At 37.9% G+C, this 25,369-nt stretch overlaps 1 protein-coding gene across 1 annotated transcript in view; it reads left to right on the forward strand.

Moving 5' to 3' along the window:
- The window catches only part of mre11a (MRE11 homolog A, double strand break repair nuclease), a 144,281-nt gene that overhangs the window by 93,409 nt on the left and 25,503 nt on the right, over nucleotides 1–25,369 (forward strand). The window contains exons 15-17 of the mRNA XM_028800506.2: nucleotides 7,245–7,452; nucleotides 20,399–20,494; nucleotides 25,119–25,180. Of these exons, the coding sequence (XP_028656339.1) occupies nucleotides 7,245–7,452; nucleotides 20,399–20,494; nucleotides 25,119–25,180 (366 nt within the window). The remainder of the gene's footprint in view (nucleotides 1–7,244; nucleotides 7,453–20,398; nucleotides 20,495–25,118; nucleotides 25,181–25,369) is intronic.

Below are 25,369 nucleotides of genomic sequence, written 5' to 3' on the forward strand. Positions count from 1 at the left end.
AACTCACCTTCTTTTGAATTCAATTGAGGGACAACGCAGGCCTGGATCGACAATCAGTTCTTACATCTTTGCTACTGATGTCACTGGCATGTCGAACAGGATAATAGACGAAATCCTAGTCATTAAAGCAAAAGACAACTTTAAAAAATAAAGTCAAAATTATAATGCTTCCAAAAAAAATAAATATTTTAATAATAAACGTACGCAGACACAAATAACACTGATTACTGTGACACTGTTCTACCATATTCTATAACATACAGTTAGGTCCATAAATATTTGGACAGAGACTACTTTTTTCTAATTTTGGTTCTGTACAGTACCACAATGAATTTTAAATGAAACAACTCAGATGCAGTTGAAGTGCAGACTTTCAGCTTTAATTCAGTGGGGTGAACAAAACGATTGCATAAAAAAGTGAGGCAACTAGAGCATTTTTTAACACAAGCCATTCATTTCAGGGGCTCAAAAGTAATTGGACAATTGACTCAAAGGCTATTTCATGGGCAGGTGTGGGCAAGTCCGTCATTATGTCATTATCAATTAAGCAGAGAAAAGGCCTGGAGTTGATTTGAGGTGTGGTGCTTGCATGTGGAAGATTTTGCTGTGAACAGACAACACAAGGTCAAAGGAGCTCTCCATGCAGGTGAAAGAACCCATCCTTAAGCTGTGAAAACAGAAAAAACCCATCTGAGAAATTGCTACAATATTACGAGTGGCAAAATCTACAGTTTGGTACATCCTGAGAAAGAAAGCAAGCACTGATGAACTCAGCAACGCAAAAAGACCTGGACGTCCACGGAAGACAACAGTGGTGGATGATCGCAGAATCATTTCCATGGTGAAGAGAAACCCCTTCACAACAGCCAACCAAGTGATCAAAACTCTCCAGGGGGTAGGCGTATCGATATCCAAGTCTACCATAAAGAGAAGACTGCATGAAAGTAAATACAGGGGGTGCACTGCAAGGTGCAAGCTACTCATAAGCCTCAAGAATAGAAAGGCTAGATTGAACTTTGCTAAAGAACATCTAAAAATGCCAGCACAGTTCTGGAAAAACATTCTTTGGACAGATGAAACCAAGATCAACCTCTACCAGAATGATGGCAAGAAAAAAGTATGGAGAAGGCGTGGAACAGCTCATTATCCAAAGCATACCACATCATCTGTAAAACACAGTGGAGGCAGTGTGATGGCGTGGACGTGCATGGCTGCCAGTGGCACTGGGACACTAGTGTTTATTGATGATGTGACACAGGACAGAAGCAGCCGAATGAATTCTGATGTATTCAGAGATATACTGTCTGCTCAAATCCAGCTAAATGCAGTCAAATTGATTGGGCGGCGTTTCATGATACAGATGGACAATGACCCAAAACATACAGCCAAAGCAACCCAGGAGTTTATTAAAGCAAAGAAGTGGAAAATTCTTGAATGGCCAAGTCAGTCTCCTGATCTTATCCCAATTGAGCATGCATTTCACTAGTTGAAGACTAACCTTCAGACAGAAAGGCCCACAAACAAACAGCAACTGAAAGCTGCTGCAGTAAAGGCCTGGCAGAGCATTAAAAAGGAGGAAACACAGCATCTGGTGATGTCCATGAGTTCAAGACTTCAGGCTGTCGTTGCCAGCAAAGGGTATTCAACCAAGTATTAGAAATTAACATTTTATTTCCAGTTATTTAATTTGTCCAATTACTTTTGAGCCCCTGAAATGAAGGGATTGTGTTAAAAAAATGCTTTAGTTGCCTCACATTTTTATGCAATCATTTTGTTCACCACACTGAATTAAAGCTGAAAGTCTGCACTTCAACTGCATCTGAGTTGTTTCATTTAAAATTCATTGTGGTAATGTACAGAACCAAAATTAGAAAAAAGTTGTCTCTGTCCAAATATTTATGGACCTAACTGTATGTTCAATGTAATGAGATCACAGTATTAAGAGACTTTCTTTCAATATGTTTGCTTTACTATGGTACATAAACTTAGCTCCAAAATCTTTCACATGACAGACGTTTCAGTATCCATTCTATTGTTTGTGGCTACCTCTCCTGTAAATTTGAACCTTTATGTTAAAGAATAAGTATCTTTCAAATCAAGTATATTTCTTAGCAAAGGTGGTATATATGCATTTGCCACTTGAAATTGTATTCCAAATTCAAGCATTTTCTATAAATTTTAAAACATACTTTTCCTGCAATGGAGTTTTATGTTAGAATTCACAGGGCACAGATATCACCAGAAAAGAAAAGCTTTAAAACTTACCAAATATGTAAATTTTTCAAGTGAAAAATGTTATCAAATATTAATCTGCTTCTTGACATTACACTGATATTGCAAAACTGCATGTATGTGTTGTTTATGGAGAGGAAAAAAGAAATCATCTTGTGAGATTCAGCCATTTTGAAAGGAGACTGTGCAATTTGCTGCACTGCTAGTCTTCTTCCTCTGTGTCTGTAACAGCTAGTGTTGTGAATTCACCTCCTAAAATCACATGTGGTGCTATTGACACTGAATGTTGCGCAGATGCGAATTGTTGTCTGTTCTTTAGACAACTAGACAGTAATAATTAAAAAAGGCACACTTATGATCACTTGTATTCTTTCATTATAAATAAACCTTATTTAATTATTTCTGCAGCTGCTTCTACCATGTGGTAACACATGCTTCCCCCTCACTCAGGTAGTGCTGTGTCTGTGGTCTATGCCTTTGCTTCTTCAGCCCTCACCTATGTCACTACCACTGCATATAGAGCTCCTTCTATGCCAGCTTCTACAAATAGCACAGAGCTGTCATTCCTGCCTCATAGTGCCAGAGTCTTCCTAAGTTTTGTATGTTCTCCCCATGTATTTACGCATTTATTATTTATACATCGTACAATGAAACTCTTATGTCTCTTTTCATTTAAACTGCTACTCAGTACGACTCACCCTCTGTGATAAGAGGTCCATGAGGAGATTTTAAATAATTAACTGGGTCCCGGAGTGTGCAGGCTCCGAATGGGTGTGCATGATGACAGTTGCTCCAGGGTTGATTGTGGTACTTGACTGATCGTGCATTCACGTGCAGATGTGAGTAGATCAGTCAAGAACCTCATTCACATCTCTGAGAAGGCAGAGGACCACACCTGCACACAGTTTGTCCATATAAAGGGAACATCTACGGCAGAGAGGAAGATCGAAAGAAAAAGATCAAACAACAAAACGTTCAGTTCTAAGAATGGGTAAAGGTTATAGGAGGAAAGAGAGGCAAGAGGGTGAGGAGCCCATATTGTTGGAAGTAGGCCCCTAGGGAGTGAGTGGCAGAGCTGCCCTCAAGTGCTGAGCTGATGAAAGGAGCAGGAGCGACCCCGCTGTGCAGCATCTTGCCAATGGACTAGCTAAGGGAGACGAGAATGGGGTTTGGAGGACAGTCCATGGTATCGCTCAGAAGGAGTCTGTTGGTCAGTCCCGTTGAGCAACTTTGGGAGCAGGTGCGGCCAATACACTCTGGAGGTACTTTCGCTGGATGGAGCCAGTGGCAGCGGTGGAGGTACAGTGAGTCCGCTCCAAGTGGAGCCAGGTTTGGCAGCGGTTCATGCAGAGCAGGGCTCGTGGTTGCCTGCGGACTCTGTGGGATTGGTGGTGGGGACACAGGCCAAATGAAATGGGTGTCTGCACCTGTTGGTCGACTTCTCTCCAGGCTGCGAGGTCCAAAGAGGATAAGCCGGAGAGGCATCCGTTTTAAAGGAAGGTACCAGAGCTTGTGGAATTTTAAATGAGTCTCCTACACTGCGTTTTTTTTTTTTAACCTCATTTTATTGGATTGGTTTATTGGATTTTAACCTCCACCAGACATTTTCATTTTATGGATTACTTATTTATGGACAGAGTACTGAACTTGTTTTTGTTGAGTTTTTTTTTTTAATAAAAGCACTGTTCACCTTTCACAATCCCATTGCTTCATGAATGTTTGGTCCTCATCTGCCACACTCATCAAGAGGCTCCCAAAAATGAAGAGGGAGTGTGGACCCAATAAGCTGAGGAGATGCAAGATTTTAGAGAGAGGCATTGGGGCTCTTTGGTATAGCAGGTCCACAGCTTAACAATCAGGAGAAATAATTGTCCGCCTTGATCTCCATGAGTGTGTGTGTTCTTGCAGCTGTGGGTGGTTGGTGAAGTAATTGAGGCGAGAGACGTACCTGCATGTAAGGGTGCGGTCTGTCTTACTTGCTTCATTGGCATCCCGCAGTGTGCGACTGAGATGCTATAGCCATGGAGGCACATAAGGAAGAGCTGGTACGAGTAAAGGGGAATCAAAGATGAAAGAAGAATAAAAAAAAAATTGAAAATGGGAAAGGGAAATGACAGAGGTAAGGAGGGTAGGAGCAAGTGAGCCGGTGCTAGATGAAAGGAAGCAGACAGACGGGAATTGAGCCCCGGGAATGAGCATTTGGCTAATGCTTGGGGGGGTGGGGGGTTGCTCCTGTTGAGTGATAATGCTGCAGAAGTGGCCAATATGCTTAGGGTGTGCTGTCACCGGGAAGACATCGCGCTCTTGTGGGGTCTGATCAGTGTAAGACAGAGAGATGTCAATTTTAAAAGGAAGGCACCAGGGCTCTGAATTGTAAAAGACCGTTTCCTGCCTGCATTTTTAACCTCATTTTAAAGGATTATTTATTTGATTGTTTTCAACCCCAACAAGCACCTTGATTTTTATGGATTATTTGTTTGAATTTTTACCCTGCACTTTGTTTTGAACTTTTTTACTGTTTTTAATAAAAGCACTGTAGCACTTTTGCACCTGCCCCTTTACTTTATGTGTTGTGTTCTAATCCGCTGTCTCATCCCTTGGGTTTGTTGTCGGAGGTAACGGGTTCAAGAGGCTCCCTAGAGCAACTGGGAGTGTGGAGCTATCACACACTGTAATAGACTAAATGACTGTTTTACCAAAGAAACCTGCCTGTGCTTTTAACATCGTTTTTTATGGAATATATTTATGGCTTATTTTTAAGCTCCACTTTTTGACACCTGCTTTTATGGATTGTTTATTTATTGAGGAAGATCATTTTATGCACTGCACTTGTTTTTGAATACTTTTCTCTGGTTTTAATAGAAGCATCAAACACTTTTGCACAATCTGAATATGCTGAATTTGTTTGACCTCGTTTGCCTGGTTCGTGATTATTGATGGTTATGTGTTCGAGAAGCTCTTGAAAGCACCAGGGAGTGTGGAGCCAACCTGGACTGTCACACTCTCTGTAAGCTAAAAAAAACACAAAGTAACAAGCAAAAAAAAGTAAGCACTGCTGGGGGAAAAATCATGTTGTGAATGTGTATCTTAGCCATGGCAGAACATAAATTTTGAAAAAAGCAGAACTTCAGAGGCAAAGGTAGGAGTATAAGCAGAATAGAGTTTGGCACAGGGGGCTTGTCATGCTGTCTCAACCCATGATTGTAGCTTTAAGCAGACAAGCAAAATGGAAATATATTCTTACCTCAAGAAATATAGTCCTGTGAATCCAGGATAAAATCATTTTTTCTATGCCCCCTAAATGTTAAAGCCAGTTTTCTTCAAGAATCTAAATGTTTGCTACTTCAAAGTGGACATATTTGTTAAGTTTTAAGTCTTTTGCTTTCCAGCTGTGAATTCCAATGTAAAGTGCCAGTGTGGGCAACATATTTTAAACAATTGTTAGAAAGAACTTGACTTCGTAGCACAATTTTGTTGCAAATGCATATATACCATTTTTGTGAAGATATAACTTTGACTTGAAAAATACCAAACTTTCCTTGAAGTGCTTTGTTGTAGAAAGCTTCAACACCGTAGTAATACCATGGGACTCAGTACCCATTATACAGAGTGTACTAATACTGATGTGTTTAATTTGTTTGCTGCGATGGAGATTTAAAATTCATAAGGCAGCCACCTCAAGTCTAAAGCATCTCTCATGCACCATTTTCAAAGGACAAAAATAGGCTTTAATTTAAGTGACCTAAAATTGAAAGGAAAAAAAGAACAAAAACTGAATTGTATTTGTTAGGATAATCAACTGTATTCTCTAGCGTAGGTATTACTGAATTTATGTAACATTTGGTTTACATTTAGACATATGTATACTAGTTTCTTTATTTAGCAATATAAAGGTTCAGAAGAATAAAAACCTATATACAGCATAAATTTTCCTTTACTGCTTTATTTAATGCTCCAAATCAAAATACCTGTCCTGACAGATACTTAAATGAATTAGGCACAACTCCTGACTATAAATTTTAAATGCTAAAAATAATACAATCCAATAAGACCAAAGTTAATTAAAAGGAAAGAAGTGATAAAACATGATATGAGGTGGACATAACACATGTCCTTGAATTGCCTGTAATACTATGAAAAAGTTTCTCTTAGCAATCCAGAATTTTAGCACCTTCTGAAGTGTGATGTAATTCGTGACTTCTGGGACCACACCCCTTTCGAACAGACCCTCGAGTCATAGCAACAAGGCTCAAAATGACGTCACATGAATTTCAAACATAACTATTTCAATAAACAAAAGGAAAAATTAAATGTTCAAAACACAAAACCTCCATTCAAAATTTGAACGTCTTGAAAGAAAAATGTTTTAAGCTTAGACAAAATTTAACACCCTAATTCCCAAAAAGGCGCATTCACAACAAGTGCATTATTACTAAAATTGATTAAATTGATATTCTGGTAGTAGTCTGTAGGATTAATGAGACCTGACTGAGTAGTTTTCGTGTTGTGGTTCAGAACTGATCAGTGCCAAAGTAGGATAAAATATTGTGAAACCAGGTAGGAGTGGGGTTAAAGAAAAACTGTCTGAATTGGTTTCATTGCTTAACTTTTAATTGGGGTGGCAAAAATTTCATGGATCTAGTTGGAACAAGACATGATGGGATAGTTTTATGGGTGCCTGCAGTTGAGTGGCTTATTATTTATATGTGTAATGTACCCCTATTTGTTTTCTGAGTTTATAATGTGCATCAGGTGAACTGGCATGAAAAATGTAGCATTTGTTATTTTTAGAAAATGGCTTGCAGTCCAAAGAAATGGTTTCAGCAGACCAGTTTGGCATAGGCCTGGTCTAGAGTGTTTAAGAATATGGTGCAGTATAATAGTACTGTTTCTCTAATGGTAGTAGTTTAGTCTTCTTTTTTTAATTTAGGACAAACATAATACAGTCTCTTTTTTTTTCCATAACTGTTCTCTGGAATTTTATAATCAGTTGATCTTTTCATATTTGCCAGGCTATCAACAGGGCAAAATCTCACCGACCTCTTGAAGAGCCATCTTCTGCCTTCAGTGACCTGGATGTCGACATGTTGGAAGAAGCTAATGCAGATGACTCAGATGAAGTTGTTTTAGCTCACACAAGTCGTGGAAGGGGGAGGGGAAGACCTCGTGGACGAGGAGAGCAAACTGCGTCAAGCAGAGGAACATCAAGGAGAGGCAGAGGTCAGCATTTTTAACAACTGATAATTAGATTTTTCTCTCAGGTGCCATATTTACACCACATCTACACCTCTTAATCTGTCTAGCATGTTTCCAAGTGTGGGAAGTACTGGAATTAGTTGGCACCTGATGCTTCACAGCATCTGGCACAGATTGGAATCCACTGAGTACCAGCTTTCTCTGCTACAGTACCAGTCAAATGTTTGAGTATATGTACATAAAATAATTTTTTCCATGATTATCAACTGTTTAAATTTGCCCATAAACACTTAATATTTCATTACATGAAATGTGTATGTATACTTACTGTATACAGTTGTGCTTGAAAGTTTGTGAACCCTTTAGAATTTTCTATATTTCTGCATAAATATGACTTAAAACATCATCAGATTTTTCATTCAAGTCCTAAAAGTAGATAGAGAAACCAGTTCAACAAATGAAACAAAAATATTATACTTGGTCATAGGGCTGCACGATAACAGAAAAAATGATTTTCATGATTATTTTGCTCAAAATTTTTATCACGATTAATAATGACGATTATTCCTTTGGTAAATGAAGTCTGTGACCAAAGCAGTGTAGCCTCGGCCAGTTATTCACAGATGCTGCCCTAATCATATTAGCTGCGTTGTCCGTTGTGATGCACACAAGTCTTTCTTCCAGCAAGCCCCAAGCGGACATCGCTTCTTTGAGGCCCACTGCAATAAACTCCGCTGTATGGTCTTGTGGGAAAAACGAAGTTTGCAAAAGCTTGCTTTTCATCTCAAACTCGCTGTCAATAAAATGAACTGTCAAGCTCAAATACGGTTCCGCAGTTCTGCTTGACCATAAGTCCGTCGTGGCAGCAAAATATTCAAGGCTGAGCCTGAGAATTTCTCTTTCTATTTCTTTTCGGCATTTCGCATACAGCGAGGGCAGCGCAACATTGGAAAAATGGTTGCGTGAGGGAATGCTATATCTTTTATCAAGTGTTGCAATCATTTTGTTAAACCCCTCACTGCTCACGGTGGTTATTGGACACATATCCTTGGCTATATGGTACGTGATCGCCTCTGTTATTTCCCGGTGTCTTTGCGAGCTAGGCGGATATGGTACTGCGTTGAACAATGTCCCTGATATTGTTGTCTGTGTTGTGGATGGCTGGTAATTTTTTGTTGTTGCTGTTTGTGCCTTCAGTCGTTGAAATTCTTGATAGTGTACTTTGTGGTGGCTTTTAAGGTGGTTGATGAGGTTTGTTGTGTTACCTTGGGACGTTTGGACGTAACAGGAGCAAAGTTTGCACAAGACTCGTACCTGATCAACATCACATTCTTCGAAATCGAAATAGTTCCAGACAACTGAGAATGACCCCTTTTTAGGAACTAACGATCGCAGTTCTGCACGTTGCTCCGCCATCATATGTTTATTCTGACTGACTGTTATTGCTGCTATTGACTTCTACTGCTTCAGAAAGCGCTTGCAATCTAGACGCAGTAACGTCATAGTGACGCGGTCCAATCCGTAAACTCAGCCCATAAAAAACAGTTTGGTCTTTATACTGTAAAATCGCGACGATATTTATTAACTGATCGTGGGTCATAAATATCGTTATCATGAGAAAAAAAAGATTAATCGTGCAGCCCTACTTGGTCATTTATTTATTGAGGAAAATGATCGAATATTACATATCTATGAGTGGCAAAAGTATGTGAACCTCTAGGATTAGCAGTTAGTTTGAAGGTGAAATTAGAGTCAGGTGTTTTCAATCAATAGGATGACAATCAGGTGTGAGTGGACACCCTGTGTTACTTAAAGAACAGGGATCTATCAAAGTCTGCTCTTCACAACACATGTTTGTGGAAGTGTATCATGGCACGAACAAAGGAGATTTCTGAGGACCTCAGAAAAAGAGTTGTTGATGCTCATCAGGCTGGAAAAGGTTACAAAACTATCTCTAAAGAGTTTGGACTCCACCAATCCGCAGTCAGACAGATTGTGTACAAATGGAGGAAATTCAAGACCATTGTTACCCTCCCCAGGAGTGGTTGACCAACAAAGATCACTCCAAGAGCAAGGCGTGTAATAGTCGGCTAGGTCACAAAGGACCCCAAGGTAACTTCTAAATAACTGAAGGCCTCTCTCACATTGGCTCATGTTCATGAGTCCCTCATCAGGAGAACACTAAACAACAGTGGTGTGCATGGCAGGGTTGCAAGGAGAATGCCACTGCTGTCCAAAAAAAACATTGCTGCTCGTCTGCAGTTTGCTAAAGATCACGTGGACAAACCAGAAGGCTATTGGAAGAATGTTTTGTGGATGGATGAGACCAAAATAGAACTTTTTGGTTTAAATGAAAAGCGTTATGTTTGGAGGAAGGAAAACACTGCATTCCAACATAAGAACCTTATCCCATCTGTGAAACATGGTGGGGGTTGTATCATGGTTTGGGCCTGTTTTGCTGCATCTGGGCCAGGATGGCTTGCCTTCATTGAGTGGAACCATGAATTCTGAATTTTATCAGAGAATTCTAAAGGAAAATGTCAGTACATCTGTCCATGAACTGAATCTCAAGAGAAGGTGGGTCATGCAGCAAAACAACGACCCTAAGCACACAAGTTGTTCTACCAAAGAATGGTTAAAGAAGCATAAAGTTAATGTTTTGGAATGGCCAAGTCAATGTCCTGACCTTAATCCAATTCGAAATGTTGTGGAAGGACCTGAAGCGAGCAGTTAATGTGAGGAAACCCACGAACATCCCAGAGTTGAAGCTGTTCTGTACGGAGGAATGGGCTAAAATTCCTCCAAGCCGATGTGCAGGACTGATCAACAGTTACCGGAAACGTTTAGTTGCAGTTATTCCTGCAAAGGGGGGGTTACACCAGATACTGAAAGCAAAGGTTCACATAATTTTGCCACTCACAAATATGTAATATTCTATCATTTTCCTTAATAAATAAATGACCAAGTATAATATTTTTGTCTCATTTGTTTAACTGGTTTCTCTTTATCTACTTTTAGGACTTGAGTGAAAATCTGATAATGTTTTAGGTCATATTTATGTAGAAATATAAAAAAATTCTAAAGGGTTCACAAACTTTCAAGCACAACTGTATAAACACATAATCCTAAGAAAATTTTATTCAAACTTTTTAATGAAACGTAATTTTTTTTTAAAGTTTTATTGAAATATTTACCTAACAAAGGAGTTTTGAGTCTGATATCCATGACAGTCAGAAGAATGTTTAAGATTTTGTTAGAAATTCTGAGTTAAACAGTATAATTAACCTTCAGTCATAAAGTATTGTTAGCAGGTGAGAGCTAGGATCACTACAAATATTAGTAGCATAGGCACAGATTTGTCTTTCCTAAATGAAAAAGTAGAAAGTGTCAAAATATGTTCAATTAAAGCTGTAATTGTATTAAGGATTTTTGTCTTTTTAAAACAGATTGAAAGAACTTCATAAGTGTTTCTAAATGCTGTGACCAATATCATCTTGAGAAAACTTCATTCATGAGTAGCCAATAATGTTGGACAGGCCAAAGGAGAGCTGAACAATTCAGTTTTTTCCATCTTAGCACTTTCTTACTTAATTTGTCTAATGCTAGGTTCTTTAACCCTCTGGTTTGTAGTTTTGGACAACAGAGTTGAATACCAGCCAATATATGCACACATTTCATATACATTTCCTTTCTTTATAATTAATAACTGCATAAACTCATCTACCCTGAGTTGCAACCAGCATCTAGGTTTTGATAGTTAAAGCTAAATAAGAAAAAAAACAACTTGTAAGAAAACCAAACATGCTAAGCAATGAATCTTCAATATATAGTGATTATCACCACAAAGGTCAAACTGTTCACATCTCTGGACATATTTATTTTTTGTTTCATCGTCTCAGGTGGTATGTTGGGACATGCATGCAGTGGTGTCTCAGTGTTAAAATTGCACAAGTGATTATATTGCTATTTTAATTTTGACTTTGCTAATAGTGGTATAGAATGTGGGCAACAGCAAATAAGCTGTTAATAAGTGGCCAGATCAAAATACTAAATGAGATTTGGAAACTATCGATAGATATATTATAACATGAAAGCAAATATCACAAGAACAGACCATTCAGCCAATAAGCTTATCAGTTTCTATTCACCTATCTTTAGCAAAATAACATTGGGTCGTTTTTTTTTTTTGTTTTGTTTTTTATTGTAATCATTCATACAAATCAATAAATTTTTTACAAAAAATAGGATTGAAAAACAAGTTGACCCCCCACCCCTGAGAGAGAGAGAGCATGGCCAACGGGGTAAAACTTAAGGCTTGTAAACATACCTAAACTGATGAATTTAATAGGCCAGTAGAGATGAATGGAGAAGAAAAAGAAATGCGGAGATAATTACTTCCTTGGTGCTTTAAGAGCTTATTCTCCAATTTTATTGATTATATCCTGCTAGGTTTTAAAAAAATTCTGTACAGATCCTCTGAATATTTGATTTTTTCCAATTTCAAATAGTATAAAACATTTGTTACCCACTGACTTAAAAGAGGAGAGTTAGGATTCTTCCAGTTCAGCAAAATAAGTCTGCCTGCCAAAAGTGTAGTGAATGCAATCACAGTTTGTTTGTCCTTCTCCAATTTAAACCCATCTGGAAGAACACCAAACACAGCTGTTAATGGGTTAGGAGGGATTGTGACACCAAGGCTGTCTGAGAGGCACTTCAAAATTTTGATCCAAAATGATGTTAATTTGGCACAGGCCCAAAACATGTGACCCCGTGAGGCTGGGACTTGATTGCAGCGTTCACAGGTTGGATCTTGCCCTGGAAACATTTTGGACAGTTTTAGGCGAGACAGATATGCTCAATATATAATTTTGAGTTGAATAATTGCATGTTTTGCGCATATGGAGCTTGAATGAATTCTCTGCATTGCTACTTTCCACTCCCTTTCTGATATATTGATTAAGAGATCTTTTTCCCATTGTCCTCTTGGATCTTTGAAAGGGAGGAACTGTAAAATAATTTTATATATTGCAGAGATGATGTCTAAGTCCTTGAAATTGAGCAATGTTTTTTCCAGCATGGACGAGGGTGCAAGATGAGGAAAATCGTGCAGGTTCTGTTTAACAAAGTTCCTAATTTGAAGATAGTGAAAGAAATGTGTAGCTGGAAAGTTAAATTTGGAATGTAATTGTTCATAGGATGCAAAGATGTTGACTATATAAAGATCTCTGAGCAATTTAATCCCAAATTTTTTCCAGATATTAAAAACTGCATATGTTTGCGAGGGTTGAAAGAGGTGGTTCTCTTGCAGAGGTGCCACATATAAACGCTTCTCCATCTTAAAATGCTTTCTACATTGGTTCCATATTCTGAGTGAGTGAAGCACAATTGGGTTATTAGTATATTGCCGATACCTTGCATTTATTGAGGCACAAAGCAGGGAATATAAAGAAGTACTGCAGGATTTTACTTCTATTGCGGACCAGGCCTGTGTATGTTCATCTATTTGTGTCCAGGTTTTTATAGCTTGTATGTTTGCTGCCCAGTAATAAAACTGAAAGTTAGGTAGAGCAATGCCACCTTCTGCCTTAGGTCTTTGTAGGGTCGCTCTTTGGATACGTGGATGTTTTGAGTTCCAAATAAATGAGGTTATTGTTGAATCTAATTGCTTAAAAAATTATTTATTGATGTATATTGGAATGTTTTGAAATAAAAAAGAAGCTTAGGAAGAATATTCATCTTAACAATGTTAATTCTTCCAGCTAGAGTGAGATGAAGGGTTGACCATCTATGCAAGTCTTGCTTAATTTTTTCCATACAGACGGCGAAATTTTTTTGATAAAGAGCTTTGTGTTTACTTGTGATGTTTACCCCTACGTATTTAAACTGATCTGCAATAATAAAAGGAAAGGTGTCCAATACGATATTGTATGCTTGAGAATTCACTGGAAACAGTACACTTTTATTCAGATTAATTCTGAGACCAGAGATCTTATGAAATTCTGTTAGTGCTGTTAAGACTGCAGGCACAGAATTTTGTGGATCTGATATATACAGTACCATATCATCTGCATATAGAGAAATTTTCTGTTCCAGTCCTTCTCCAGTCCAGACATTGGGTCAAGTTTTGATGGTCCCCCAAAGGGTTACCATCTACCGCAATGCTTTGTGCCAAGAAAAACTTCATCCATCCATTTTCCAACCCGCTGAATCCGAACACAGGGTCACGGGGGTCTGCTGGAGCCAATCCCAGCCAACACAGGGCACAAGGCAGGAAACAATCCTGGGCAGGGTGCCAACCCACCGCAGCAAGAAAAACTTGTTTGTGTGAAATTAATCCTTAACCAGTTTTCATATTTTTGAAGAGATCATTTTAAAGCCACAGCAGGGGTCTGCTATTCTAATTTCAGCACCTTCAGTCTTTCCTCATAGATTATACCCCTTAGTTTTGGAGTCAGTCTTGTTACTCTTCTCCATAATTTTTCTAACATTGTCATTTTGTAGTATGGAGACCAAAACTATATGAGGCCTCAAAACTGTATTATCTGTGCTAAGCAAAAACTCCCTTTACTTGTATTCTGCACATTGTGTTGTTACCTAACATATTAGCCTTCTTAATTGCAACTTGACACTATCTAAATGTAGGCAATGCCAAGTCTTGTACAACATCCAAGTTCTTCTTTTATATTCAAATTTAACATTTTTACTTCATAAATCTGATCTATTACATGTGTTTACATTAAACTTCACCTGTAACAAGTCTGAATTCTATCCATGCTATTCACGTTAAGTAAAACTAAAACAGAATATATCATTAATGAAAAAATAATTATGTTGTTAACTAAAGTAAAAGTGAAAATCTTTCTGAAATCTAGAACTAATAACCCAGAGAACTAAACGGAAATGAAATGGTCTTTAGATTTTAGTTTAGATTTTCACAACACAATGTACATGCAAGTGTGTAGTTGCTACTATATTTATTCAATATTGTTTAAAAATGTGCAGTAGTAAATTTGGCTTGAAATTTGATTCATATGCAAGTATCCCTTGTTGCTGGTGACTGAATCTTTGGAATTAATTGTTTATTTCATCCATCAGTTAGCTTTCCCTTCTATAATTGATAGCAAATATCAAAGCCTCTTCATTTGTCAGTGACTTATTTCTGTGAATTTCATTGGCCACAATTGACTGTCAATTGCAGGTAGCCGTTTTTCGACAAATGGCAGACAACATTCAACTTAAATTCAAACATGCCACATAAGTTTGAAAATTAGAGCGCCACTGAGGATTTTTCAAGTTTGAATCGCCACGCTTCAGTCAGTATTTAGACAGGAAAAAAATGTTACTGTTATATGCCAAAGAAAGTAGGAATTTCAGCAATTTAACCTTGCTTCCCACATGTATTGTTTATTGATGGTACCTTTGCAGTAACAGATTAAGCAGAAAGTAGCATGCTGTTGATGTTCTCAACAGAGCCAATGCTACATGTAAACTTTTAGTTTTAATCGGGTTAATTAGTACTGATGTGGGCAGTGCAGTTTTGCAGAGCTTTATCAATCACAAATGGATGGACTGCAGTAATCTTAATATATTTAAAATGCTGCAGCATTAGAGTTTTTAATAGGGGATTGTGATATTCTGTGCTTGGGAGCTCATCAGCACTGTTAACTCTAAAATACGCCATTCCTCTCAGAATTCTCTTTAACAAGAAAACCAAATCTGCTCTTTTGAAATAAACTCTGGTGTTGGATCTGTGTGCAGCAAACTTTCTTTGTCTAACATTGCTGTGCTTAACAAAAGGCTCATTGGCAGTAAAGCTCTGGAACAGATCAGATTAATTTCAGATTGCAATCTTAATATCTCATGTAAAAAAAAAAAAAAAATCTGCATCTGTAAATGAGACAAACCCTATGTTGTGTGTTTACTTTGCAACAGAGGTCAAGCTGGGTTGATGGATCTGTACAGAAGAGCAGACAAGCAGCAATTAAATAGTTAATGCTGTCCAGCACTTGGCTGTAAAACTGTTTATGAAATCTTCTCTTATCCTATTCATTGATCCTTATCACTGTCTGTGATTGTAACATCTAAATTTATATATCTCTATGTGTAGTTGTACAAAAACTGTGTTTTTGTTCATGGCATTCTCCACTTTGTTTCCCAGTTCTTTTTAAGTCTGTTTCAGATCTTTGACTTTCAAATATGTATCAATTTTTAATATTAGTTTGTATCCTGTGTTATTGATGTCACCTTTGTATTCCTCTGACTATTTGTGAAGCACTTTGAGCATCAGAAAGGTGCTATATGAACTAAATGTATTATTATTATCATTATTATTATTACCCAGTGTCATGAAATCAGGTTTGATTGCTAACCTGGTCAGCAACTGCATGAAGTTTGCATGTTATGTGGACCAAGAGTGTGTAACAGATATTGTTATAGAGCAGAATATTCAAAGTGTGTCATTAAGCACTCTCCATTGCCAAAATTTGTTTGTTCCTACATGAGTTTTTTTATTTACATTTTCCCATGTTAAGCTCACAGGTAGCTCCTTAGGTTTTACATGTTGCTCAATGAGTGAATGATCTGAGATATCGCTATAACAGATATTCAGTATTTAATATAAATTGTATGCTTGGAGAAATTCAGTATATACTTGGAAAAACTTTAATTTATATTTCTGCTATTATATTTATTAACACAGTTCAAATAGTGTCTTTGATGGTATTTAAAAAAAAATTAGTTTCACTAAAAAAATATTCTTTCAAAGTTTTGAAATGGGTAGAAGACATATAGTAAACATCAGGAGAAATAAAATATAAATATAAAATACAACTATACAGTATGTGTCAGGTGATCTTACTGCTTGCAAAGGGAATGTAAAAAAAAATCAGAAAATGTGTTTGAAATTAAATAACTATTTGCTTAAACTTGTATCAGGTTAAAGTAACAAATGACATCAAATCACAATTGTTATTTGATTCTTATACTGCATTACCTGATTGTACTAAAAGTCTTGAACTGTCACATTATCAGGAGAAAATGGAGTTGTGTCACAGACAGTAAAATTATGTGGATTAAGTTGATAGGTACAACATGAATGATATACAATTTGACAACTCTAAAGAAAACTGTGCTTTACACTTGCAAAAGTATGTTCGTGAGAACATTTTGATGTGACAAACTAGAGGTTAATTGTTGAAAACCTAAATGCAAGTAAAACTAAAATTACAAAATGGTGAAAAACTTAAACCAAATAAAAACTGAAAATAAAATAAAATAAAACTAAATAAAAGCTAAAACTATTTTTTTAAACTAGAAATACACTGAATTATATCCAGGTCTGTATGTAAAGATTCAGCTGACACTAGATTGTCTGCTTTAAATTACCTGCAAATGCAAACTTAATGAATATCACCTGAAATCTTAACCAGACGTATTTGTTTTAATATATTAATATCTGTGTTGAGTTCAGGTAACAACACCTACACTTCCATATGAGGTGTATGACAGTAGAAAGTAGATGAACTTCCTTTTTCATAATATGCCAATATCCTTCAATATATTTGTGGTACTGCTATTAAACAAGCACAAATGCGTTTTAATACAAGTTAATTAACTGCTTTTTAAAGAAATTTTGACCCATTTTTCTTTGCCTTCAAGCAACGTCATTGAGACTTATGCATCAATCAATCACTCTTTTAGTTGGAGTGAGGTTGAATCTTATATACAGTCTTGGCCGAAATTATCGCCACCCCTGGAATTTTCCCAGAAAATTGTTGCAGTTACAAATGTTTTGGTATACACATGTTTATTTCCTTTATGTGCAATGGAACAACACAAAAAAACACAGAAAAAAAGCCAAATCTGACATCATTTCACACAAAACTCAAAAACCGGGCTGGACAAAATTATTGGCACCCTCAACTTAATATTTGGTTACATGCCCTTTGGAAAAAATAACTGAAATCAAGCGCTTCCTATAACCATCAACAAGCTTGTTACACCTCTCAACTGGAATTTTTGACCACTCTTCTTTTGCAAACTGTTCAAGGTCTCTCAGATTTGAAGGGCACCTTCTCCCAGCAGCAATTTTGAGATCTCTCCATAAGTGTTCAATCGGATTTAGATCTGGACTCATTGCTGGCCACTTCAAAACTCTCCAGTGCTTTGTCTTCAACCATTTCTGGGTGCTTTTAGAGGTATGTTTGGGGTCATTGTCCTGCTGGAACACCCATAACCTCTAACTCAGACCCAGCTTTCTGACACTGGGCCCTACATTGCACCCCAATTTCTTTTGGTAATCTTCAGATTTCATGATGCCTTGCACACAGTCAAGGCATCCAGTACCAGAGGCAGCAAAACATCCCCAAAACATCTTAGAACCTCCACCATGTTTGAGTGTAGGTACTGTGTTCTTTTCTTCATAGGTCTCATTCCATTTTCTGTAAACAGTAGAATGATGAGCTTTACCAAAAAGCTCTACCTTGGTCTCATCTGTCCACAAGACGTTCGCCCAGAAGGATTTTGGCTTCCTCAAGTACATTTTGGCAAACTCCAGTCTGGCTTTTTTATGTTTCTGTGTCAGCAGTGGGATCCTCCTGGCTCTCCTGCCATAGCGTCTCATTTCGTTCAGATGTCGATGGATAGTTCGAGCTGACACTGTTGCACTCTGAGTCTGCAGAACAGCTTGAATATGTTTTGAAGTTGATTGGGGCTGTTTATCCACCATTCGGACTATCCTTCGTTGCAGTCTTTTATCAATTTTTCTCTTCCGTCCAGGGAGATTAGCTACAGTGCCATGTGTTGTGAACTTCTTGATTATGCTGCGCATAGTGGACAAAGGAACATGAAGATCTCTGGAGATGGACTTGTAGCCTTGAGATTGTTGATATTTTTTCACAATTTTTGTTCTCAAGTCCTCAGACAATTCTCTGCTCTTCTTTCTGTTCTCCATGCTTAGTGTGGCACACTCAGACACACAACAGAAAGGTTGAGTCAACTTTTCTCCATTTTAACTGGCTTCAGGTGTGATTGCTATATTGCCAGCACCTGTTTCTTGCCACAGGTGAGTTCAAACGAGCATCATATGCTTGAAATAAAACTATTTATCCACAATTTTGAAAAGGTGCCAATAATTTTGTCCAGCCCATTTTTGGAGTTCTGTGTGACATGATGTCAGATTTGGCTTTTTTTCTGTTTTTTTGTGTTGTTCCAATGAACATAAAGGAAATAAACGTGTATACCAAAACATTTGTAATTGCAACAATTTTCTGGGAAAATTCCATTTTGGCCATGATTGTATGGTTCACACAGAGATGATTTTTGGCTGCTCTGCGTGCACAAATTGATGACATCCAACTGAAACGTAACAGGTGTGCAGTTTGAACAGAGTTATTAACACTGTTAAATAAAGGTGAATCTGTGGTAGCGTTATTAATGAGAGGTCAAAAATTATCTGGCAGATTACACAAATGAAACTACATACATTTGATAGTCCTAAGTGTAGCACATAATAATGATTCTCTGCATCCTGCTAAAGGTTAGAGTATATGTCATTTTTACTATTTCTTATATAAATTAAAGCACACTCTGTATGTTTATGAAATGGAGTAACTGAAGATACCAAATTGTCAGTTTTTACTTTTGATAGTTTATCATTAATTGTTTACTAATGAGTTCTCATTTGTTACTTGCAGAATCTCTGTAAAATTCAATTCTAGATTTAGAAAGATACATGCTTCACCAGGACAGCTGAGTCCTCCAGCTGAAGGTATGTCTCAGTGGAGCACTGCAGAGTAAAATTTGTTTGAAAAGGAACAGACTTCTCTTGAACATAATCCTGATGATGACAACAGAAACAGATCGACCAAAATTTCAAATAGGTTGTTCCTGGAAGTCGTGTGAATATTGGAGTGGCTTAAAGAAGGAAAAGGGCCATTTTATGGGACTGGATTTGTTACATTTTAATCTTGGACACAAATTACTGCCCAAATTATTTTATAAATGCATCTTAACAAGACAGAACACCAAACAAAAAAATTCTCGTCTAGCTTCATAATATACCAAATTGGGATTTATAGCAAAGTCTTCTTTTTGTATCCCATGTTTTGATTGATTGCAGTGACTTAATTTTTCTTAATAGTGATATCTTTCTCTACAGAGTCAAAAGATTAGAGAGCCATTTCTACCTACATAGATTTCTGAGTTTAAACATAAAACAAATAGAACCTGAAAAAACATTATTCAGCAGTTGCTATTATAAGGCATAGATTTTCAGCAACTGAAACAGTATTGAACACACTCAGATAGCAACAAACTCTTTCAATGAACCTTGCATTGTTTGGGCACTGTTTTCTTTGGGCAGGTGTATGCAGAATAAAATCCTCTCAGCTCTGTCACTGTATGTCCCTATTGCAACATAGAACTTAGGGGTAAAGAGTTGAAACTTTCACTTTAGAATGTTCATGCTCTAAAACAAATTTGAATATATTTTATATATAATTTTGAAATGTGTTAGATTTTTTAATTTAAGTTTGGACAAAGTATGTACAGATAATGGAAGGAATGTTGTTCCCATATTTTCTAGTAAATTGAGATGACATTTTACCCCATATAGTACTTGAGATGTACAGTTGAGGTGATTGCAAATTTGCCAATGCAGGTTGTCACACCACTTTACATTCTTCTATAGTCTTTATTTCTGTATGCTTGGACCCGCAGGGACTTGAAAATTTTGATCTCATAGATGTGCGAAATTAATTAATTTGCTCCTTGATATATATCATAATTATTAATATTTTTTTTCCCCCGCTGACACTTATTCCTGCCTCTACCTAACTGTTATCAAAGGTCACTTACATGGACAGCTTTTTACCTTTTTTTTCTGAATATTAGGCAGAACCTGTGCTTGTAAGTTTTCAGATGATTTTACCCCGTCTCTTTCTCTCTTTTTTTTTTTTTTTTAACTTAATAGGATCTACAAGCCAAGCTGAATCCAAGTTGACCGGAAGAGGGAGAGGTCGAAAGGCCTCTGCTCCAAGTCCTCTTAAAAATGCTTCCATCTTGGACTGTAAGAGCTTTCTGATTTTTTGGATCACTTGTTTTACAAATATGCCCAGTCTAGCTCCTGAATGTTGACAGTAAGCTTGTTCTCCACATTCAAATTGGTATTCACTGCTTGGTGCATTTCCTGATTGACTCAAATTCTTTCAGTCTTATGAGAGCTGCCTGTATACATCTAGTTCCTGTGGTGCATTGTAGCTGCAGTGTAGTACAATGTACAGTGGTGTGAAAAACTATTTGCCCCCTTCCTGATTTCTTATTCTTTTGCATGTTTGTCACACAAAATGTTTCTGATCATCAAACACATTTAACCATTAGTCAAATATAACACAAGTAAACACAAAATGCAGTTTGTAAATGATGGTTTTTATTATTTAGGGAGAAAAAAAAATCCAAACCTACATGGCCCTGTGTGAAAAAGTAATTGCCCCCTGAACCTAATAACTGGTTGGGCCACCCTTAGCAGCAATAACTGCAATCAAGCGTTTGCGATAACTTGCAATGAGTCTTTTACAGCGCTCTGGAGGAATTTTGGCCCACTCATCTTTGCAAAATTGTTGTAATTCAGCTTTATTTGAGGGTTTTCTAGCATGAACCGCCTTTTTAAGGTCATGCCATAGCATCTCAATTGGATTCAGGTCAGGACTTTGACTAGGCCACTCCAAAGTCTTCATTTTGTTTTTCTTCAGCCATTCAGAGGTGGATTTGCTGGTGTGTTTTGGGTCATTGTCCTGTTGCAGCACCCAAGATTGCTTCAGCTTGAGTTGACGAACAGATGGCCGGACATTCTCCTTCACGATTTTTTGGTAGACAGTAGAATTCATGGTTCCATCTATCACAGCAAGCCTTCCAGGTCCTGAAGCAGCAAAACAACCCCAGACCATCACACTACCACCACCATATTTTACTGTTGGTATGATGTTCTTTTTCTGAAATGCTGTGTTCTTTTTATGCCAGATGTAACGGGACATTTGCCTTCCAAAAAGTTCAACTTTTGTCTCATCAGTCCACAAGGTATTTTCCCAAAAGTCTTGGCAATCATTGAGATGTTTCTTAGCAAAATTGAGACGAGCCCTAATGTTCTTTTTGCTTAACAGTGGTTTGCGTCTTGGACATCTGCCATGCAGGCCGTTTTTGCTCAGTCTCTTTCTTATGGTGGAGTCGTGAACACTGACCTTAATTGAGGCAAGTGAGGCCTGCAGTTCTTTAGACGTTGTCCTGGGGTCTTTTGTGACCTCTCGGATGAGTCGTCTCTGCGCTCTTGGGGTAATTTTGGTCAGCCGGCCACTCCTGGGAAGGTTCACCACTGTTCCATGTTTTTGCCATTTGTGGATAATGGCTCTCACTGTGGTTCGCTGGAGTCCCAAAGCTTTAGAAATGGCTTTATAACCTTTACCAGACTGATAGATCTCAATTACTTCTGTTCTCATTTGTTCCTGAATTTCTTTGGATCTTGGCATGATGTCTAGCTTTTGAGGTGCTTTTGGTCTACTTCTCTGTGTCAGGCAGCTCCTATTTAAGTGATTTCTTGATTGAAACAGGTGTGGCAGTAATCAGGCCTGGGGGTGGCTACGGAAATTGAACTCAGGTGTGATACACCACAGTTTTAACAAGGGGGCAATTACTTTTTCACACAGGGCCATGTAGGTTTGGATTTTTTTTCTCCCTAAATAATAAAAACCATCATTTAAAAACTGCATTTTGTGTTTACTTGTGTTATATTTGACTAATGGTTAAATGTGTTTGATGATCAGAAACATTTTGTGTGACAAACATGCAAAAGAATAAGAAATCAGGAAGGGGGCAAATAGTTTTTCACACCACTGTATATTCAGTGGAACCTCGGTTCACGAACGTCTCAGTACATGTACAAATCGGTTTACGACCAAAAAGTTCGCCAAACTTTTACCTCGGTTCATGACCACACACTCGGTATACGAACAAGCCAAGTTCCCTTTCGGTTTGTACATGTTCAGTCTGTACATGTTCAGTCTCTCCCTGTGCATTTCCTGTGCAGCGAGCAAGAGAGAGAGCGCGACACACACACACAGGCAGCGTGCTCGAGAGACAGAGGCACACACACTGGCAGCTCGAGACAGAGAGAGCCGCACACACACACACACACACACAGGAGCGCGAGAGAGACAGACTCGCACATACACAGGAGCACGCGAGAGAGAGGCGCGCACACACACAGGAGCATGCTAGAGAGACACACACAGGCGCTCCAGGCTCGCAAAAGAGAGACGCACGCGCACACACACAGAGCGAGAGAGGGAGGGACGCATAAGATAGAGAAGGCTTGTTTTTGTTTTCAGTTCTGTTTACAGTGATCGGTTCGTAGCCTGCATTGTTGCAATGTTACTTTTCTTGGTGGTTTATTAAATTACGGATTTTTCAAATGTTCATTTTTTCCCCTGTGCTTAAAACTCATTAAAAAAAAGTGTTTTTAGAGGGCGGTTTCGCAGCACTATAGCACGAATTATTGCAGTGTTAGTTTTCTCTGTTGTTCAAGGTTTTCTCAGTGTTATTCAATGTTTTAACATTTAGTTTACTATTACGCTGTGCATTCTATGGTATAATTAACTATATTTGTGCTTAGAAACTAAAAAATATATACAGTGGTGTGAAAAACTATTTGCCCCCTTCCTGATTTCTTATTCTTTTGCATGTTTGTCACACAAAATGTTTCTGATCATCAAACACATTTAACCATTAGTCAAATATAACACAAGTAAACACAAAATGCAGTTTTTAAATGATGGTTTTTATTATTTAGGGAGAAAAAAAATCCAAACCTACATGGCCCTGTGTGAAAAAGTAATTGCCCCCTTGTTAAAAAATAACCTAACTGTGGTGTATCACACCTGAGTTCAATTTCCGTAGCCACCCCCAGGCCTGATTACTGCCACACCTGTTTCAATCAAGAAATCACTTAAATAGGAGCTGCCTGACACAGAGAAGTAGACCAAAAGCACCTCAAAAGCTAGACATCGTGCCAAGATCCAAAGAAATTCAGGAACAAATGAGAACAGAAGTAATTGAGATCTGTCAGTCTGGTAAAGGTTATAAAGCCATTTCTAAAGCTTTGGGACTCCAGCGAACCACAGTGAGAGCCATTATCCACAAATGGCAAAAACATGGAACAGTGGTGAACCTTCCCAGGAGTGGCCGGCCGACCAAAATTACCCCAAGAGCGCAGAGACGACCCATCCGAGAGGTCACAAAAGACCCCAGGACAACGTCTAAAGAACTGCAGGCCTCACTTGCCTCAATTAAGGTCAGTGTTCACGACTCCACCATAAGAAAGAGACTGGGCAAAAACGGCCTGCATGGCAGATGTCCAAGACGCAAACCACTGTTAAGCAAAAAGAACATTAGGGCTCGTCTCAATGATTGCCAAGACTTTTGGGAAAATACCTTGTGGACTGATGAGACAAAAGTTGAACTTTTTGGAAGGCAAATGTCCCGTTACATCTGGCGTAAAAGGAACACAGCATTTCAGAAAAAGAACATCATACCAACAGTAAAATGTGGTGGTAGTGTGATGGTCTGAGGTTGTTTTGCTGCTTCAGGACCTGGAAGGCTTGCTGTGATAGATGGAACCATGAATTCTACTGTCTACCAAAAAATCGTGAAGGAGAATGTCCGGCCATCTGTTCGTCAACTCAAGCTGAAGCGATCTTGGGTGCTGCAACAGGACAATGACCCAAAACACACCAGCAAATCCACCTCTGAATGGCTGAAGAAAAACAAAATGAAGACTTTGGAGTGGCCTAGTCAAAGTCCTGACCTGAATCCAATTGAGATGCTATGGCATGACCTTAAAAAGGCGGTTCATGCTAGAAAACCCTCAAATAAAGCTGAATTACAACAATTTTGCAAAGATGAGTGGGCCAAAATTCCTCCAGAGCGCTGTAAAAGACTCATTGCAAGTTATCGCAAACGCTTGATTGCAGTTATTGCTGCTAAGGGTGGCCCAACCAGTTATTAGGTTCAGGGGGCAATTACTTTTTCACACAGGGCCATGTAGGTTTGGATTTTTTTTTCTCCCTAAATAATAAAAACCACCATTTACAAACTGCATTTTGTGTTTACTTGTGTTATATTTGACTAATGGTTAAATGTGTTTGATGATCAGAAACATTTTGTGTGACAAACATGCAAAAGAATAAGAAATCAGGAAGGGGGCAAATAGTTTTTCACACCACTGTATATTTACATACAATTCGTACGGTCTGGAATGGATTAATTGTATTTACATACAATCCTATGGGGGAAATTGCTTCAGTTCACGACCAACTCGGTTTACGACCAGAGTTTTGGAACGAATTATGGTCGTGAACCGAGGTTCCACTGTATAAAAAAAGCTATGAGGATTTTTTTTCATTAGCAGTTTCTTATTAAGCTGGTTCAGGACCTAGAGAAGTGGGCAGAGGGACAAATATTAAGAAAATGTCAGTTTAGCCATTTTAATTCTTAAACAAGTTTTAATTAAACACTTAATTTCCAAATCATTACTTTTTGTCAACACCATGATTCTAGAGGTATTTTTGTAAGAATGTTGTGAGTTACAAGTATTTTTGAGCCTGGATGAGATACATGTTTTAAAATGATTTTAATGTGTTTAGCTTTCAGGAATGCTGCCCAGAGACAAATACGAACACAGATTCCCAAGAACTATGAAGAAGAGGTACAAGTCACAGATAGTCAAAAGATTATTTATTGCCACCTCCACAAGTCATATCTATTTTCACTAGAGTTAATTTTCTGGCATATCATCAAGCAATTTCTTTCCCTGTCGTCTCCCATCAAACTGTTAGATGTCATTTTTATTAAAGTACAGAAAACGCGGAAATTATAGAAGTGTGCACCTTGGCAT

The sequence above is a fragment of the Erpetoichthys calabaricus genome, chromosome 4, assembly GCF_900747795.2.
Source record: "Erpetoichthys calabaricus chromosome 4, fErpCal1.3, whole genome shotgun sequence".
NCBI lineage: Eukaryota > Metazoa > Chordata > Cladistia > Polypteriformes > Polypteridae > Erpetoichthys > Erpetoichthys calabaricus.